Genomic DNA, 19388 nt, shown 5'->3' with positions numbered 1-19388 from the left:
AGCTGTGGCTCAAAGAGCCCGATACAACTCAGGCAGCCACTCCAGAGTGAGTAAGCCACAAGCTTTGGTGGCTTCCATGTGATGCTAAGCCTGCAGGTAAATAGAGTGCAAGAGAGAAGGAGGCTTGGCAGCCTCATCTAGATTTCAGAGAATATAAAAAAAAATCCTGGGTGCCCAGCAAGAAACCTGCTGCAGGGCAGACTCCTCACAGAGAACATCTACTAGCACAGTGCAGATGGGAAATGTAGGGTTGGAGGTCTCATGCAGAGTCCCCACTGGGGCACTGCCTAGTGGAGCTCTGTAAAGAGGGCCACTGTTCTCCGCACTTGAGAATGGTAGATTCACTGGCAGCTGCATCCTATGCCTGAAAAAGCTGCAGGCACTCAACTCTAACCCATGAGAACAACCACAGGGGCTGTACCCTGCAGAGACACAGTGGCAGACCTGTGCAAGACCTTGGGAGCCTACCCTTGGTGCCATTGTGCCCTGGATGTGGGCATGGAATCAAAGGAGATTATTTTGGAGCTTTAAGATGTAATGACTGCCCTGCTGAATTTCAGACTTGCCTGGAGCCTATAGACCCTGTCTTTTGGCCAATTTCTCCTTTTGGAATGAAAATGTTTACCCAACGCCTATCTCACCCGCCCCGCCCCCCACCACCCCCCCACCACCCATTTTATCTTGGAAGTAAATGACTTGTTTTTTCTTTTACAGGCTTGTAGGTGGAAGAAGCTTACCTTGTTTCAAATGAGACTTTGAACTTTGTAATTTTAAATTATTGCTGGAATGAGTTAAGACTTTGGAGGACTATTGGGAAGGAATGGTTTTATTTTGCAATGGGAGAAGGACATGAGATTTGGAGGTGCCAGGGATGGAATGATATACCCTGGATACTTGTCCCTGCCCAAATCTTATGCTGAAATGTAATCCCTAGTGTTGGAGATGAGGCCAGTTGAGAGGTGTTCGGGTAATGAGGGTGATTCCCTCACGGCTTAGTGCTGTCCTCATGGTAGTGAGTCCTCAGAGATCTGGCTGTTTAAAGTGTGTAGCACCTCCCCCACTCCCTCTTGCTCCTGCTCCCACCCTGTGACGTGCCTGCTATTGCTTCACCTTCCACCAAGCAGATGCCAACATTATGGTTCCTGTACAGTCTGTAGAACTGTGAGCCAATTAAACCTCTTTTTTAAAAAATAAATTATATAGTTTCTGGCATTTTTTTATAGCAATACAAGAGTGGTCCAACACACTGACTTAGACCTTACACTTTTTCCGCTAGTATTCTGTGAGGCCTTGGACAGGTGACTTAATGTCTCTGTACCTCAATTTTCTCCTTTGTTAAATGGGGTTCACAGGACATTACATTCATGTTTATTAAGGAATAGGTACATTCCCAACACACAAAGTAGCCATTTGTATTCACACTAATCTATTAAATAACATTATAAAAATACATTAACAACAGAGACTACTTACTGAATGATTTTTTTATAACTTCACCATAATAAGGTTTTTGTGTTTCTTTCATGCAGGTACTTCTTTCCTTATATTTTATGCCTAAATTTATATCTTCTGATGGTCTGACACTGGAAGAAAATAATTCATGATGAAATACATTATTAACCACTGGGATGAAGAGACTCTTTCTGGCTAGATGTATCTTTGACCGAAAAAAAACCAATCTATTCCTGTGAACAGAAGTAGTGATATTTGTTTACACTAATCAAGCCATATCTTTTAACAAAATGCCTGCTAGCCAGGTGATAATAGAAAAGAGTGAGAGCCAGAGTGTCCAAGAGTCTAATCAAACAAAGGCCCTGTCCCCATAGCAACAAGGTTAGAGAAAAAATTATTCAGAAGAAAATTTTACAGAAACACATACATTATCCTTGCCTTATTAATAAATTACATAATGAGAAGTAAGCATCAATGCTTTGTGTCAAAGCTTATTTATTCAGTGTTAAGCATGTATCTTTAGTTATGGTTATGGCATCCAAAATGTAAAATAGTTCAGTATTTTTGAGGCTTTCTCATATGAATTTATAAGAAAACTTTAGTGTAACTTGAATCCATAGAAAGAATTTTTATCAATAAAACATGGGAAATAAAATCATTACATAGCTGTATATAATCTTGTGAGAAAACAGAAAATGATCTCAAATCTATTTAAAATTCACTGTCATAGACTTCAACCTTAACAGCTATAAGTTATGTTGCCAAAAATTATTAGTCTCTTCAGAGCACCATGCCAGAAAACACACCCATCATCACAAAATCGTGGAGAGTCCTGGGGATCTTGACTCACCCTCTTCCTTCTGCCTCCCTTGCCCGCATCCCTCAGCCCTTTATAGTTCCTTTCCATTCTTCCACTCCCTGACTTTTATTCTTATATCTTCTATGGATTTTGTAGCTATAAGACCCTGAGTTGTTTCCCATACTTTCAGCCTCAATTTTCTCCTCAATGTAATGGGACTCTTCCTGTAGATTTAAAGGAGATAAGATGGATGAAAGTTCAGAAATGTGCCTAATAAATAATAGCATTCAAGTAATGTTCATTTCCAGCTTTCTTTATCCTTCACCCTATTTTTACTGTATCTTCCAATTTTAAAAGATTTTAAAATATCAATACAAGTAAAAAGTCTATATATCTCTCTTAAATTTAATATCAGATGCTATTTGCATGACTTTAAGTAGTAATGTATTAATTGCTTTCTCATATATAAACTTTTCATTTTAGAGGTTTTAGATTTGCAGAAAAGTTAGTAGAGCTCCAGTATACCCCTCAACCAATTTTCCCTATTATAACATCTTACACTACCATTTGTCACAATAAAGAGATCAATATTGGTACATTACTATTGCCAAAAAATGTTATTAGTCTCTTCAGAGCACCATTACTATTAACTGAATTCCATATTTTATTAGAGTTTTATTAGTTTTTTCTTAATGTCATTTTTCTGTAATGTCAACATTATATTTTGTTGTCTAACTCCTTAGTCTCTGGCCTGTGACAATTTTTGAGGCTTTTCTTGTTTATTATGATCTTGACAGTTTTAAGAAATACTTGTCAGATTTTTTTGGTAGAATATCCCTCAGTTTGGGTTTGTCTGATATTCTTCTCACAGTGAGACTGGGGTTATGAGTTGTTGAGAGGAAAGCAACAAAGGTGAACTGCTGCTCTGATCCCATCCAACCAAGTGTGCATGCTACCAACCTGACTTCCATGGTTGATGTTAACTTCAAATACCTGGCCAACATTGTATTTGCCAAGTTTTTAGTAATGTTTACAATAGCTACTGTACAGTTATTTTTTCCCTTTTTCCATATACTACTCTTTGGAAGCAAGTTTTCAAGCACAATGCACATTTAAGAGGGGATGGGGGGAGGTACTTAATCATGATTTCCTTGAATCAGGAGAGTATCAACATAAATTACTTGGAATTATAGATTTTTTTTTTTTCCTTTTAGGAGAGCTTTGTGATTGGGTAAGTGGGCAGTTTTTCCCCAATTGCACTGGAATGGCATCCCTCGCCATATGCCATCTCATGTGAGTAAGAATTAGTATTTAGCCACTATTTAGGCTTTCAAGACAAGAAATAATGATATCCTTAGAGAGGCATTTTAAGATAGTAAGGGGATCTACAAAAATAAGAAGTTGGTGTTGGATACTGAAAGCATGGAGTGTAGTACAGTTAGGCCCTGCAGTTATTGGATTAAGAATATACCTTTTTCTAGAAAAGAATTATTCATGTAAACATGTGCAAAAGATTGGGGGAGCACAAGTAAAGAGGTTCCCCTTTAGAGTAGTTAACGACATACCTCGATTTTTTTTCCAAAATACACTAAACTCTTCCCTGTTTTCAGACCATTTGCTTTCTGACTATCTCATCCTGTGGAATCTAAATCAAAGCAAAACATTTTGCCCATTTCCACTAAAGAGTTTTATCCACAGAGGGAGAAAAGTAGGCAGAGGGTAGGAAAGCATCTCTTGGAAATCACAACAAATAAAGTCAACAATCTATTGCTTTCTTTTCACAGGTAGACATCTGACATTTGCAGGAGTGGTTACTCTGAAAATGCACAAGGGACTGGAACAAGGCAAATATTCTCAAGAGGAGAAGTGATGGATGAAGATAAAGCAGAAGAGGGGTGGAGCAAGATGGCCAAATAGGAACAGTTCCAGTCTCCAGCTCCCAGCGTGAGAGACACAGAAGACGGGTGATTTCTGCATTTTCAACTGAGGTACTGGGTTCATCTCACTAGGGAGTGCCAGACAATCGGTGCTGGTCAGCTGCTGCAGCCCAACCAGCGAGGGCTGAAGCAGGGCGAGGCATTGCCTCACCTGGGAATCACAAGGGGGAATAGTACCTTTTCCTAGCCAGGGGAACTGAGACACACAACACATGGAAAATCGGGTAACTCCCACCCCAATACTGCGCTTTACCAAGGATCTTAGCAAACGGGCACACCAGAAGACTATATCCCACACCTGGCCAAGAGGGTCCCACACCCACGGAGCCTCCCTCATTGCTAGCACAGCAGTCTACCATCTAACTGCAAGGCAGCAGCGAGGCTGGGGGAGGGGCACCTGCCATTGCTGAGGCTTAAGTAGATAAGAAAAGCCGCCGGGAAGCTCGAACTGGGTGGAGCCCACAGCAGCTCAAGGAGGCCTGCCTGTGTCTGTAGACTCCACCTCTGGGGATAGGGCACAGCTGAACAAAAAGCAGCAGAAACCTCTGCAGATGCAAACGACCCTGTCTGACAGCTTTGAAGAGAGCAGTGGATCTCCCAACACGGAGGTTGAGATCTGAGAAGGGACAGACTGCCTGCTCAAGTGGATCCCTGACCCCTGAGTAGCCTAACTGGGAGACATCCCCCACTAGGTGCAGACCAACACCCCACACCTTACATGGTGGGGTACACCCTGAGACGAAGCTTCCAAAGCAAGAATCAGACAGGTACACTGGCTGTTCAGCAATATTCTATCTTCTGCAGCCTCTGCTGCTGATACCCAGGCAAACACGGTCTGGAGTGGACCTCAAGCAATTTCCAAAAGACCTACAGCTGATGGTCCTGACTGTTAGAAGGAAAACTAACAAACAGGAAGGACACCTACACCAAAACCCCATCAGTACATCACCATCATCAAAGACCAAAGGCAGATAAAACCACAAAGATGGGAAAAAAGCAGGGCAGAAAAGCTGGAAATTCAAAAAATGAGAGTGCATCTCCCCCTCCAAAGGAACGCAGCTCATTGCCAGCAATGGATCAAAGCTGAACGGAGAATGACTTTGATGAGTTGAGAGAAGAAGGCTTCAGTCCATCAAACTTCTCAGAGCTACAGGAGGAATTATGTACCCAGCACAAAGAAACTAAAAATCTTGAAAAAAGAATGGAAGAATGGACAACTAGAATAATCAATGCAGAGAAGGCCATAAACGAACTGACAGAGATAAAAACCATGACACGAGAAATACATGACAAATGCACAAGCTTCAGTAACTGACTCGATCAACTGGAAGAAAGAGTATCAGTGATTGAGGATAAAATGAATGAAATGAAGTGAGAAGAGAAGTCTAAAGAAAAAAGAGGAAAAAGAAATGAACAAAGCCTTCAAGAAGTATGGGATTATGTGAAAAGTCCAAATCTATGTCTGATTGGGGTGCCTGAAAGTGAGGGGCAAAATGGAACCAAGTTGGAAAACACTCTTCAGGATATCATCCAGGAGGACTTCCCCAACCTAGTAAGGCAGGCCAACATTCAAATTCAGGAAATACAGAGAACACCACAAAGATACTCCTCAAGAAGAGCAACTCCAAGACACATAATTGTCAGATTCACCAAAGTTGAAATGAAAGAAAAACTCTTAAGGGCAGCCAGAGAGAAAGGTCAGGTTACCCACAAAGGGAAGCTCATCAGACTAACAGCAGATCTCTCGGCAGAAACTCTACAAGCCAGAAGAGAGTGGGGGCCAATATTCAATATTCTTAAAGAAAAGAATTTTCAACCCAGAATTTCATATCTAGCCAAACTAAGTTTCATAAGTGAAGGAGAAATAAAATCCTTTACAGACAAGCAAATGCTTAGAGATTTTGTCACCACCAGGCCTGCCCTACAAGGGACCCTGAAGGAAGCACTAAACATGGAAAGGAACAACCAGTAACAGCCATTGCAAAAACACACCAAAATATAAAGATCATCGATGCTAGGAAGAAACTGCATTAACTAACGAGCAAAATAACCAGCTAATATCATAATGACAGGATCAAGTTCACACATAACAATCTTAACCTTAAATGTAAATGGACTAAATGCTCCAATTAAAAGACACAGACTGGCAAATTGGATAAAGAGTCAAGACTCATCAGTTTGCTGTATTCAGGAGACCCATCTCACATGCAGAGACACACATAGGCTAAAAATAAAGGGACGGAGGAAGATCTACCAAGCAAATGGAAAACAAAAAAAAGCAGGGGTTGCAATACTAGTCTCTGATAAAACAGACTTTAAACCATCAAAGATCAAAAGAGACAAAGAAGGCCATTACATGGTAGTAAACGGATCAATTCAACAGGAAGAGCTAACTATCCTAAATATATATGCACCCAATAGAGGAGCACCCAGATTCATAAAGCAAGTCCTTAGAGACTTACAAAGTGACTTAGACTCCCGCACAGTAATAATGGGAGACTTCAACACCCCACTGTCAACATTAGACAGATCAACGAGACAGAAAGTTAACAAGGATATCCTGGGATTGAACTCAACTCTGCATCAAGCAGACCTAATAGGCATCTACAGAACTCTCCACCCCAAATCAACAGAATATACATTCTTCTCAGCACCACATCGCACTTATTTGAAAATTGACCATATAATTTGAAGTAAAGCACTCCTCAGCAAATGTACAAGAACAGAAATTATAATAAACTGTCTCTCAGACCACAGTGCAGAACTCAGGACTAAGAAACTCAATCAAAACCACTCAACTACACGGAAACTGAACAACCTGCTCCTAAATGACTACTGGGTCCATAACAAAATGAAGGCAGAAATAAAGATGTTCTTTGAAACCAATGAGAACAAAGATACAACATACCAGAATCTCTGGGACACATTTAAAGCAGTGTGTAGAGGGAAATTTATAGCACTAAATGCCCACAAGAGAAAGCTGGAAAGATCTAAAATTGACAGTCTAACATTACAATTAAAAGAACTAGAGAAGCAAGAGCAAACATATTCAAAAGCTAGCAGAAGGCAAGAAATAACTAAGATCAGAGCAGAACTGAAGGAGATAGAAACACAAAAACCCTCCAAAAAATCAATGAATCCAGGAGTTGGTTTTTTGAAAAGATCAACAAAATTGATAGACTGCTAGCAAGACTAATAAAGAAGAAAAGAGAGAAGAATCAAATAGATGCAATAAAAAATGATAAAGGGGATATCAACACCAACCCCACAGAAATACAAACTACCATCAGAATACTATAAACACCTCTATGCAAATAAACTAGAAAATCTAGAAGAAATGGGTAATTTCCTGGACACTTACACTCTCCCAAGACTAAACCAGGAAGAAGTTGAATCCATGAATAGACCAATAGCAGGCTCTGAAATTGAGGCAATAATTAATAGCCTATCAACCAAAAAAAGTCCAGGACCAGATGAATTCACAGCCAAATTCTACCAGAGGTACAAGCAGGAGCTGGTACCATTCCTTCTGAAACTATTCCAATCAATAGAAAAAGATGGAATCTTTCCTAACTCATTTTATGAGGCCAACATCATCCTGATACCAAAGCCTGGCAGAGACACAACAAAAAAAGAGAATTTTAGACCAATATCCCTGATGAACATCGATGCAAAAATCCTCAATAAAATACTGGCAAACCGAATCCAGCAGCACATCAAAAAGGTTATCCACCATGATCAAGTGGGCTTCATCCCTGGGATGCAAGGCTGGTTCAACATACACAAATCAATAAATGTAATCCAGCATATAAACAGAACCAAAGACAAAAACCACATGATTATCTCAATAGACGCAGAAAAGGCCTTTGACAAAATTCAACAGCCCTTCATGCTAAAAACTCTCAATAAATTCGGTATTGATGGAACGTATCTCAAAATAATAAGAGCTATTTATGACAAACCCATAGCCAATATCATACTGAACAGGGAAAAACTGGAAGCATTTCCTTTGAAAACTGGCACAAGACAGGGATGTCCTCTCTCACCACTCCTATTCAACATAGTGTTGGAAGTTCTGGCTAGGGCAATCAGGCAAGAGAAAGAAATCAAGGGTCTTCAGTTAGGAAAAGAAGAATTCAATTGTCCCTGTTTGCAGATGACATGATTGTATATTTAAAAAACCCCATCATCTCAGCCCAAAATCTCCTCAAGCTGATAAGCAACTTCAGCAAAGTCTCAGGATACAAAATTAATATGCAAAAATCACAAGCATTCTTATACACCAGTAACAGAAAAACAGAGAGCCAAATCATGAATGAAATTCCATTCACAATTGCTTCAAAGAGAATAAAATACCTAGGAATCCAACTTACAAGGGATGTAAGGGACCTCTTCAAGGAGAACTACAAACCACTGCTCAGTGAAATCAAAGAGGACACAAACAAATGGAAGAACATACCATGCTCATGGATAGGAAGAATCAATATCGTGAAAATGGCCATACTGCCAAGGTTATTTATAGATTCAATGCCATCCCCATCAAGCTACCAATGAGTTTCTTCACAGAATTGGAAAAAACTGCTTTAAAGTTCATATGGAACCAAAAAAGAGCCCATAGTGCCAAGACAATCCTAAGTTAAAAGAACAAAGCTGGAGACATCACACTACCTGACTTCAAACTATACTACAAGGCTACAGTAACCAAAACAGCATGGTACTGGTACCAAAACAAAGGTATACACCAATGGAACAGAACAGAGTCCTCAGATACAATGCCACACATCTACAGCCACACATCTACATGACAAACCTGACAAAACATGACAAACCTGAGAAAAACAAGAAATGGGGAAAGGATTCCCCATTTAATAAATGGTGCTGGGAGAATTGGCTAGCCATAAGTAGAAAGCTGAAACTGGATCCTTTCCTTACTCCTTATACGAAAGTTAATTCAAGATGGATTAGAGACTTAAATGTTAGACCTAATATCATAAAAACCCTAGAAGAAAACCTAGGGAATACCATTCAGGACATAGGCATGGGCAAGGGCTTCATGTCTAAAACACCAAAAGCAACAGCAACAAAAGCCAAAATTGACGAATGGGATCTAATTAAACTAAAGAGCTTTTGCACAGCAAAAGAAACTACCATCACAGTGAACAGGCAACCTATAGAATGGGAGAAAATTTTTGCAATCTACTCATCTGACAAAGGGCTAATATCCAGAACTTACAAAGAACTCAAACAAATTTACAAGAAAAAAACAAACAACCCCATCAAAAAGTGGGGAAAGGATATGAATAGACATTTCTCAAAAGAAGACATGCATACAGCCAACAGACACATGAAAAAATGCTCATCATCACTGGCCACCAGAGAAATGCAAATCAAAACCACTGTGAGATACCATCTCATACCAGTTAGAATGGCAATCATTAAAAAGTCAGGATACAACAGGTGCTGGAGAGGATGTGGAGAAATAGGAACACTTTTACACTGTTGGTGGGATTGTAAACTCGTTCAACCATAATGGAAAACAGTATGGTGATTTCTCAAGGATCTAGAACTAGAAGTACCATATGACCCAGTCATCCCATTACTGGGTATATACCCAAAGGATTATAAATCATGCTGCTATAAAGACACATGCACACGTATGTTTATTGCGGTACTATTCACAATAGCAAAGACTTGGAATCAACCCAAATGTCCATCAGTGACAGACTGGATTAAGAAAATGTGGCACATATACACCATGGAATACTATGCAGCCATAAAAAAGGATGAGTTTGTGTCCTTTGTAGGGACATGGATGCAGCTGGAAACCATCATTCTCAGCAAACTATCACAATAACAGAAAACCAAACACCGCATGTTCTCACTCATAGGTGGGAACTGAACAATGAGATCACTTGGACTCAGGAAGGGGAACGTCACACACCGGAGCCTATTATGGGGAGAGGGGAGGGATTGCATTGGGAGTTATACCTGATGTAAATGACAAGTTGATGGGTGCTGTCAAGTTGATGGGTGCAGCACACCAACATGGCACAAGTATACATATGTAAGAAACCTACATGTTGTGCACATGTACCCTAGACCTTAAAGTATAATAATAAAAAAGAAAAAAAGAAGAAGAACAAGAAGAAGAAGACTGTAGTTCCAGGCTTAAATAGAGTTTTAAAACATTTTGCAAAAATGCCTTAGTAGGTGATGCAGGAAGGTGATCTACTATGGGATCCACTAGCGTTGGCATAAATACTATGAGAAGGAAAGGCTGTAACTGATCTCCCTTCTCTTGGCTCTGGCTGTGGAAGGGAGGTATGACTGTGACAATCACTCGAGTACCCTCCTAGGCATAAAAAAGGGAGTGAAAAATGCTTAGAGTAGTGGCTTATACATAGCAGGTACTTGATAAAATATTTGATGGCTTGACTCACAAACCAATAATTTGTCAATATTTTCACATGATGCTTGTTAGGTAAAGTATTGACTCTGGAGCCTGAATGCCTGCATTTGTATCCCCGGTTCACCTCTTGGTTGGTTGACCTTGTGCAAATCACTAAATTTCTCCACCTGTTTTTCAAGTTGTGAAACGGGGATGATAATAGTAGCTATCTCCAAGGATTACAGTGAGAATTAAATTAGGTAAACACATAAAGACCTTAGAACGGGCCCTGAAATATAGTCAGGGCTCAGATGGTGTTGGCTACTATCACTTTAAGCAAGAACGAGACAATATTTTTCACTCCAAGCAGGGAGTTCTAACATCCCCCTACAGCAGCTCTAATATTCTTGAGAACTATCAGAAAGATCAGACAAAAGGTAAAAAGATGTGGTACTCCCCCAAATAATAATTTATTGCTCTAGTATTTTTAAAGTTCAAATTTCAAAAATTGAATAGAGCATCACATGCTTTCATTTGTCATACATGGACATAGGATAGTTATTGCCAGATTGTTGGCGAAAGTAGACTGCCAATTTTTCAAGTATTTACACCACATAAAGCCTAATTTAAAATGGGATTTTAATATTTTGTGTTTTTCTTATAGCTATTTATCTATTTTATAATTTAATTTCTCATGTGAAATCTACTGACAGAATAACTAGGTAATCAAAAGCATGTAAATAATATTAAATACCAGTTCCCTCCTAACAATAACATGGAATTTAAAATATCATAATTATTTTCCATGTTTAAGAAACATTAATTTGAGGTGTGCCTTCTTCCTTATATAAAATTACTGGGAAACTAGCAGAATTTTTGTTTCATTTCTCATCTGACTCTTTATACTCGTTTCTAATAATGAATCCCTTCCAGACAAGCAATTTTTTAAATGGTAACCAGAGAAAAATATGTCAGATAATAAAAATGGAGTAGTTTATGCTCTTTGTTGCTCTAGAATAAGAATGAAGATCTTGATAAGTGAGAGTTCTACAGATGGATTTTACTTAACGTTAGAGACATTAAGAATAGTTCAATAATAGAGAAACGTATCTGTGAGATGTGAGTGTGTCATACAGGAACTATTCAAAAAGGCTGGGATGTGTTTCTCTTAAGGATACCATAGGAGTTAGTCTAGTAGACTTCGAGTATCCCTTTCAAATTTATTATTGAATTACTGAATTACATTTTTCAGGTTTATTGAATAAACCTGAAAAATGTTTACTTTCACAAATAATCACAAACTGTAGTTTAAAACAATAAGATATCATAGCAACACTTTTAAGACAGCAATAACATCCATTCTTGGTTCAAAGGCAGGAAAGCAACCATTTGTATTGCTGCTGCAGGGAGAGCTGATATGTCCAGACAGCAAGATGACCTTCAGCAAGACGACCCAAAGGCCTTTATGCCTTTTGACTCAGCAATTCCTCTTCAAAGAATTTATTCTAATTATGAATTCAATAAAATATTCTAATATGTGCACATGAAAGTATTTAAAGAAGTGTTTTCCCAGTTAAAATTTATAAACAATCTATGTATTTGAAATAAAGAAAATGGTTAAAAAGCTACAAGTCATTATAAATGTTGTTGTCCATGGATACTCATATTAACTAATATGAAAATGTGCTTACTGTATATTTTTGAGTGATAAAACAGGTTATAAACTGAGTCTACTAAGCTCCCATTTTTATAAAATGTACATTTTTTCATTGTGGTAAGTATGCCTAAAACAAGGTCTTAAAAGTGAAATGCCTAAAGTTAACAATAGCTTTACCACAGATATTTTCACCTTTTGCTCATTTGTACTTCCAAATTTTCCCATAATAAAAATGTATTATTGGCCGGGCGCGGTGGCTCAAGCCTGTAATCCCAGCACTTTGGGAGGCCGAGACGGGCGGATCACGAAGTCAGGAGATCGAGACCATCCTGGCTAACACGGTGAAACCCCATCTCTACTAAAAATTACAAAAAACTAGCCGGGCGAGGTGGCGGGTGCCTGTAGTCCCAGCTACTCGGGAGGCTGAGGCAGGAGAATGGCATGAACCCGGGAGGCGGAGCTTGCAGTGAGCCGAGATCCGGCCACTGCACTCCAGCCTGGGTGACAGAGCAAGACTCCGTCTCAAAAAAAAAAAAAAAAAAAAATGTATTATTTTTGGCCAGGCACAGCAGCTCACGCCTATAATCCCAGAACTTTGGGAGGCCAAGGCAGGTGGATCACGAGGTCAGGAGTTCAAGACCAGCCTGGCCAACATGATGTAACCCGTCTCTATTAAAAATACAAAAATGAGCTGGACATAGTGGCACATGCCTGTAATCCCAATATTAATTTTATAATAAGAAATATTCTGAAACTGTATTTTCTAAATTATTCATTTTATCTATAATTTTCCTATTTTAGATAATTTTATGAGTCCAGAAAACAAATATTCCTATAAACTAGGAAAAATATATGTCCACTGTAGTTTTTTTTTACGATTTTATCCCTTCACTTATTTGTTTATTTATTTTTAAAGTTTTTTAAAGCTAGTTTGACTTTTGCAGAATCTAGGAAAAGGATAAATCTATTTCTCCATATCAATTGTTAACTTAGAATTAGGCCTTTCTATTAATCTCTTAAATTCTATATTCATCTCCCCAGGACATAAATTGAAGATAATTCTTTACCATCTACCTACTTCTCACAAATAGTATTATAAAATACTTTCAGCCCTGCAAAAACCCAGGTATGTTTGTATAAGCCAGAAGATAATATACACCCCAATTTTTTAATCTGCAAAGAGACTCTTAGGTGTTAAAATGAGAAAATAGCTTTAAAACACTTAATTTTTTCTTCATGTTTCTTGTTTCTCCCATTTTCTTTAGACTTTTTCTTTTTTCCTTCATCTTTCTTCCTGCGCACACCCCCCTCTCTAAACATACCCCCACCTGCATATATACACCAAATGTACTTTTTGCCCTGTAGTCTAAATTCTTTCACACATTTATTTTCCTCTCATATTTTTTCATATGGATGAGAGCTAGCATGATTCTCTCCTTGAATTTGCCAATCTGATTAGGTAAAGAGGCAGATTCTTCAGAACAATATTTCTTCAAAATAAAATGATTTATAATATTTTCTGTATTAGATGGAAAGCACAAAGGACATTCTACAGCTGATAATTTTATTGTGTTTGTCTGATTTCTGCAAAGGATTCCTGATCATATTCCTGGGAGAACTGAAGGATGTACATGATAATCAATTCTGAGGATATGTTTTTAACCCTTTTTTTATTAGTTTAATTCCTAAATGACATTTTTCTATAATATCTGATTATTACAAAGTCTTAAAATTATATCAATGCAGTCTCATCTGAATTAGATTAAGACAGAAACTTTAAAGACCACAAGTACTTTTTGATGTATTATTTTTCATTTTACAAACTGCTGTACAGTAGAAATAACTTTGCCTCTCACCCCCAGAAGTCTACCAATGCCTGTATAATCTTATAATCAACCTGAGAAGACCTGTTTGCTGTACTCCTATTTAATCTGATAGACAGCAAAGCTCCAGTTTTAAGAGAAATCTGTGAACTACAAAACCTATATATTGGTGAGTGATTGAGCTACCCCCCAGGGAAACCATGCTTTTTCCACGGATCTGTGCAACCCATGAATCAGATCACCTCGTGAGCCCACACCACCAGGGCCTTGGGTTCCAAGCACAGAACTGTGCAGATTCTTGGTGACCGCTTGGGTTGCAGCCAGTGGCAGCATGCTGGAGACTGCCTAAGACAACCAACTACCCAGTGGGAGGGGCGGTCACCATCACTGTGGCTGCAATCAGCCATTTTCCCCTGCCAGTGCTGGGGAGACTGGGCAGTTTGGCCTGGGAGGAATACCTCACAGGGCAGCACAGTGGCTGTGGTAGATCGTGGCCAACTGCTTCTTTAGGTGGGACCTGGATCCATCCCTCCTCTTTGGGTGGACCCTCCCTGTGGGAACTTCAGCGATTCCAGCCAGGGATTTACAGACAGAACTCTGATCTCCCTGGAATGGAGCCCCTGGGGGAAAGAGTAGCCATGGTCTCTGGTTTGGTGGACTTAGTCTTTCCTTCTGTTGGCTCTGAGGAATCAGGGCAGTCGAAACAAGTGGAATTCCTGCCAGTGCAGCACACCCATTCCACCAAGGGACAGATAGAGTGCTTCATTAAGAGGGTCCCTGATCCCATGCCTCCTGAGTAGGTGAGACCTCCAAACAGGGGTCACCAGACACCTCATTCAGGAGAGTTCCCAGTGGCGTCAGGTCAGTGCCCCTCTGGGATGGAGCTCCCAGGAGAAAGAGCAGGCAGTCATCTTTGCTCTTCTGCAGCCTCCACTGGTGATACGTCTAGGTGCAGGAGGGACCCAGGTAAATCGAGTCTAGAATGAACCCCCAGCAAACTGCAGAAGAAGGGTCTTACTGTTAAAAAGAAAAACAAACAGAAAGCAACAACAGCATCAACAAAAAAAGACCCCACAAAACCTCATCCAAAGGTCAGGAGCCTCAAAGATTGAAGGTAGATAAACCCACAAAGTTGAGAAAAAAATCAACACACAAATGCTGAAAATTCAAAAAGCCAGGGTGCCTCTTCTACTCCAAAAGATTGTAACACCTCTCCAGAAAGGGCACAGAACTGGGCTGAGGCTGAGATGGATGAATTGACAGAAGTAGGCTTTAGAAGGTGGGTAATAACAAACTTCACTGAGGTAAAAGAGTATGTACTAACACAATGCAAAGAAGTTAAGAACCACAATAAAACATTACAGGAGCTGTTAACCAGAATAACCAGTTTAGAAAGGAACAAAGATGACCTGAAAGAGCTGAAAAACACAACAAGAGAACTTCACAATGCAATCACAAGTGTCAATAGCTGAATAGTCCATGCGGAGGACAGAATCTCAGAGCTTGATGACTATCTCATTGAAATAAGACAGACAGAAAAGATTAGAGAAAGAAGAATGAAAAAGAACAAATGAAGCCTCCGAGAACTATGAGATTATATAAACAAACCTATGACTGATGAGGGTACCTGCAAGAGATGGAGAAAATGGAAACGAGTTGGAAAACATACTTCAGGATATCATCCAGGAGAACTTTCTCAACCTAGCAAGACAGGCCAACATTCAAATTCAAGAAATCCAGAGAACCCCAGTAAGATACTACATTAAAACATCAATCCCAAGACACATAATCATCAGACTTTCCAAGGTTGACATGAAAGAAAAAATTTAAAGGGAAGCCAGAGAGAAAGGCCAGGTCACTTACAAAGGAAGCCCATCAGACTGACAGCAGACCTCTCAGCAGAAACCCTACAAACCAGAAAAGATTGGGGGGCCAATATTCAACATTCTTAAAAAAAGAATTTCCAATCCAGAATTCCATAAACTAAGCTTCATAAGCAAAGGAGAAATAAGATTGTTTTCAGACAAGCAAATACTGAGGGTTCTTCACCACCAGGCCTGCCTTGCAAGAGCTCCTGAAGGAAGCACTGAATATGAAAAGGAAAAACCATTATCAGTCAATACAAAAACACACTGAAGTACACAGACCAATGACACTATGAAGAAACTACACTAACAAGTCTGCAAAATAACCATCCAGCATCATGGTGACAGAATCAAATTGGCATTTAACAATATGAACCTTAAATATAAATGGGCTAAATGCCCCAATTAAAAGACACAGAATGGCAAACTGCATAAAGAGTAAAGACCCACTGGTGTGCTGTAGTCAAAAGATGCATCTCACATGCCAAGACACACATAGGCTCAAAATAGAGGAATGGAGGAAATTTTACCAAGCAAATGGAAAGTAGAAAAAACGCAGGAGTTACAATCCTAGTTTCTGACAGAACAGACCTTAAACCAACAAAGATTAAAAAAAAAAAAGACAAAGAAGGGCATTACATAATGATAAAGTGTTCAATTCAACAAGAAGAGCTAACTCTCCTAAATATATACACACCCAATGCAGGAGAACTCAGATTCGTAAAACAAGTTCTTAGAGTCCTACAAAGAGACTTAGCCTCCCACACAATAATAGGGAGACTTTAACATCCCACTGTCAACATTAGACAGATCATCGAGACAGAAAGTGTAAAAGATATTCAGGGCTTAAACTCAGCTATAGATCAAGTGGACCTGATAGAGATCTACAGAAATCGCCACTCAAAAACAACAGAATATACATTCTTCTTGGTGCCACATGGCACTTACTCTAAAATTGATGACATAATTGGAAGTAAAACACTCCTCAGCAAATGCAAAAGAACTGAAATCATAACAGTCTCTCAGACCACAGCACAATTAAATTAGAACTCAATATTAAGAAACTCACTAAACACCACATAGCTATATAGAAGTTGAACATCGTGCTCTTGAATGACTCCTGGGTAAGTAATGAAATTAAGACAGAAATTAAGAAGTTCCTTGAAACTAATGAAAACAAAGAGACCACGTGCCAAAATCTCTGGGACACAGTTAAAAAGTGTTAAGAGGGAAATTTACAGCACTAAATGCACATATCAAAAAGCTAGAAAGATCTCAAATCAACATCCTAACATCACAACTAATGAACTAGAGGACCAAGAGCAAACAAACCCCTAACTTAGCAAAAAACAAGAAATAAGCAAGGTCAGAGCAGAACTGAAGGAGATATAGACACACACACAAAAAAAAAACCCATCAAAATATCAACAAATCCAGAAACTGGCTTTTTAAAAAATATTAATAAAATAGATTGCTAGCTAAGTTAATAAAGAAGAAAAGACAGAAGAATCAAATAGACACAACAAAAAAAGATAAAGGGGATATCACCACTTGCCCTACAGAAATACAAACAACCATCAAAAAATACTATAAACACCTCTATACAAATAAACTAAAAAATCTAGAAGAAATGGATAAATTCCTGGACACAAACACCCTCTCAAGACTGAAGTTGAATCCCTGAATAGGCCAGTAATGAGTTCTGAAATTGAGGTGGTAATAAATAGCTTACCAACCAAAAAAGCTCAGGACCAGAGTGATTCACAGCTGATTCTACCAGAGATACAAAGAGGAGCTGGTACCATTTCTTCTGAAACTATTACAAACAATTGAAAAGGAGTGACCCTTCCCTAACTCATTTTATGAGCTCAGTATCATCCTGATACAGAAATCAGGCCGAGATAAAACAAAACAACAACAAAAAAAGAACTTCAGGCCGATATCCCTGATGAACATCAATGCAAAAATCCTCAATAAAATACTTGCAAAACAAATCTTGCAGCACATCAAAAAGCGTATCCACCACAATCAAGTTGGCTTCATCCCCAGGATTCAAGGCTGACTCAACGTAGGTAAATCAATAAACGTAATTTATCCCATAAACAAAACTAAGGACAAAAACCACATGATTACCACAATAGGTACAGAAAATGCTTGCGATACAATTCAACATTTCTTCATGTTAAAAATTCTCAATAAAGTAGGTATTGAAGGTACATATCTCAAAATAATGAGTCACTTATGACAAACCCATAGCCAATATCATACTGAATGGGCAAAAGCTGGAGGCATTCCCCTTGAAAACCGGCACAAGACAGGGATGCCCTTTCTCACCACTCCTATTCAGTGTGTAGTATGGAAGTTCTGGCCAGGGCAATCAGGCAAGAGAAAGAAATAAAGGGTATTCAAATAGGAAGAAAGGAAATCAAATTCTGTTTGCAGATGACATGATACTATATCTAGAAAACCATATCGACTCAGCCCAAAAGCTTCTTAAGCTGATAAACAACTTCAGCAAAGTCTCAGGATACAAAAACAAAGTGCAAAAATCACAAGCACTCCTATACACAAATAACAGATAAGCAGAGAGCCAAATCATAGATGGATTCCCATTCACAATTGCTACAGAGAATAAAATATCTAGGAATACAGCTATCAAGGAAAGTGAAGAACGGTCTTCAAGGAGAACTACAAACCATTGCTCAAGGAAATCAGAGAGGACACAAACAATGGAAAAACTTTTCATGATCATGAACAGAAAGAATCAATATCATGAAAATGGCCATACTGCCCAAAGTTATTTATAGATTCAGTGCTGTTCCCATCAAACTACTCTTGACATTCTTCACAGAATTAGAAAAAAAAAAAAAAAACTATTTAAAAACTCATATGGAACCAAAAAAGAGCCTACATAGCCAAAACAATGCTAAGCAAAAAGAACAAAGCTGGAGGCATCATGCTGCCCAACTTCAAACTATACTACAGGGCTACAGTAACCAAAACAGCCCGGTACTGGTACAAAAACAGACACATAGACCCATGGAACAGAATACAGAGCTAAGAAATAAGACCACACATCTACAACCATCTGATCTTCAACAAACCTGATGAAAACAAGCAATGAAGAAAGGATTCCTATTTAATAAATGGTGCCAGGAGAACTGAATAGCCATATGCAGAAAATTGAAACTGGGTCCCTTCCTTACATCTTATACAAAAATTAACTCAAAATGGATTAAAGACTTAAATGTAAAACCCAAAACTATAAAAACTCTAGAAGAAAATCTAGGCAATATAGTTCAGAACATAGGCACAGGCAAAGATTTCATGATGAAAACATCAAAAGTAATTGCAATTAAAGTAAAAATTGACAAATGAGATATTAAACTAAAAAGTTTCTGCACAGCAAAAGAAAGTGTCATCAGAGTGAACAGAAAACCTACAGAATGGGTGAAAATTTTTGCAAT

General features: G+C 38.7%; 1 protein-coding gene across 1 annotated transcript in view; it reads right to left on the bottom strand.

Annotated features, from left to right (window-relative positions):
* WDR49 (WD repeat domain 49) overlaps positions 1–19388 on the bottom strand; it is a 186375-nt gene that overhangs the window by 25056 nt on the left and 141931 nt on the right. Inside the window, exon 17 of the mRNA XM_025376536.1 lies at positions 1474–1583. Within this exon, the coding sequence (XP_025232321.1) occupies positions 1474–1583 (110 nt within the window). The remainder of the gene's footprint in view (positions 1–1473; positions 1584–19388) is intronic.

This window comes from Theropithecus gelada, chromosome 2 (assembly GCF_003255815.1).
Source record: "Theropithecus gelada isolate Dixy chromosome 2, Tgel_1.0, whole genome shotgun sequence".
NCBI lineage: Eukaryota > Metazoa > Chordata > Mammalia > Primates > Cercopithecidae > Theropithecus > Theropithecus gelada.
The sequence above is the reverse complement of the archived record's forward strand: the minus strand, read 5'-3'. Positions and strand labels throughout refer to the sequence as shown.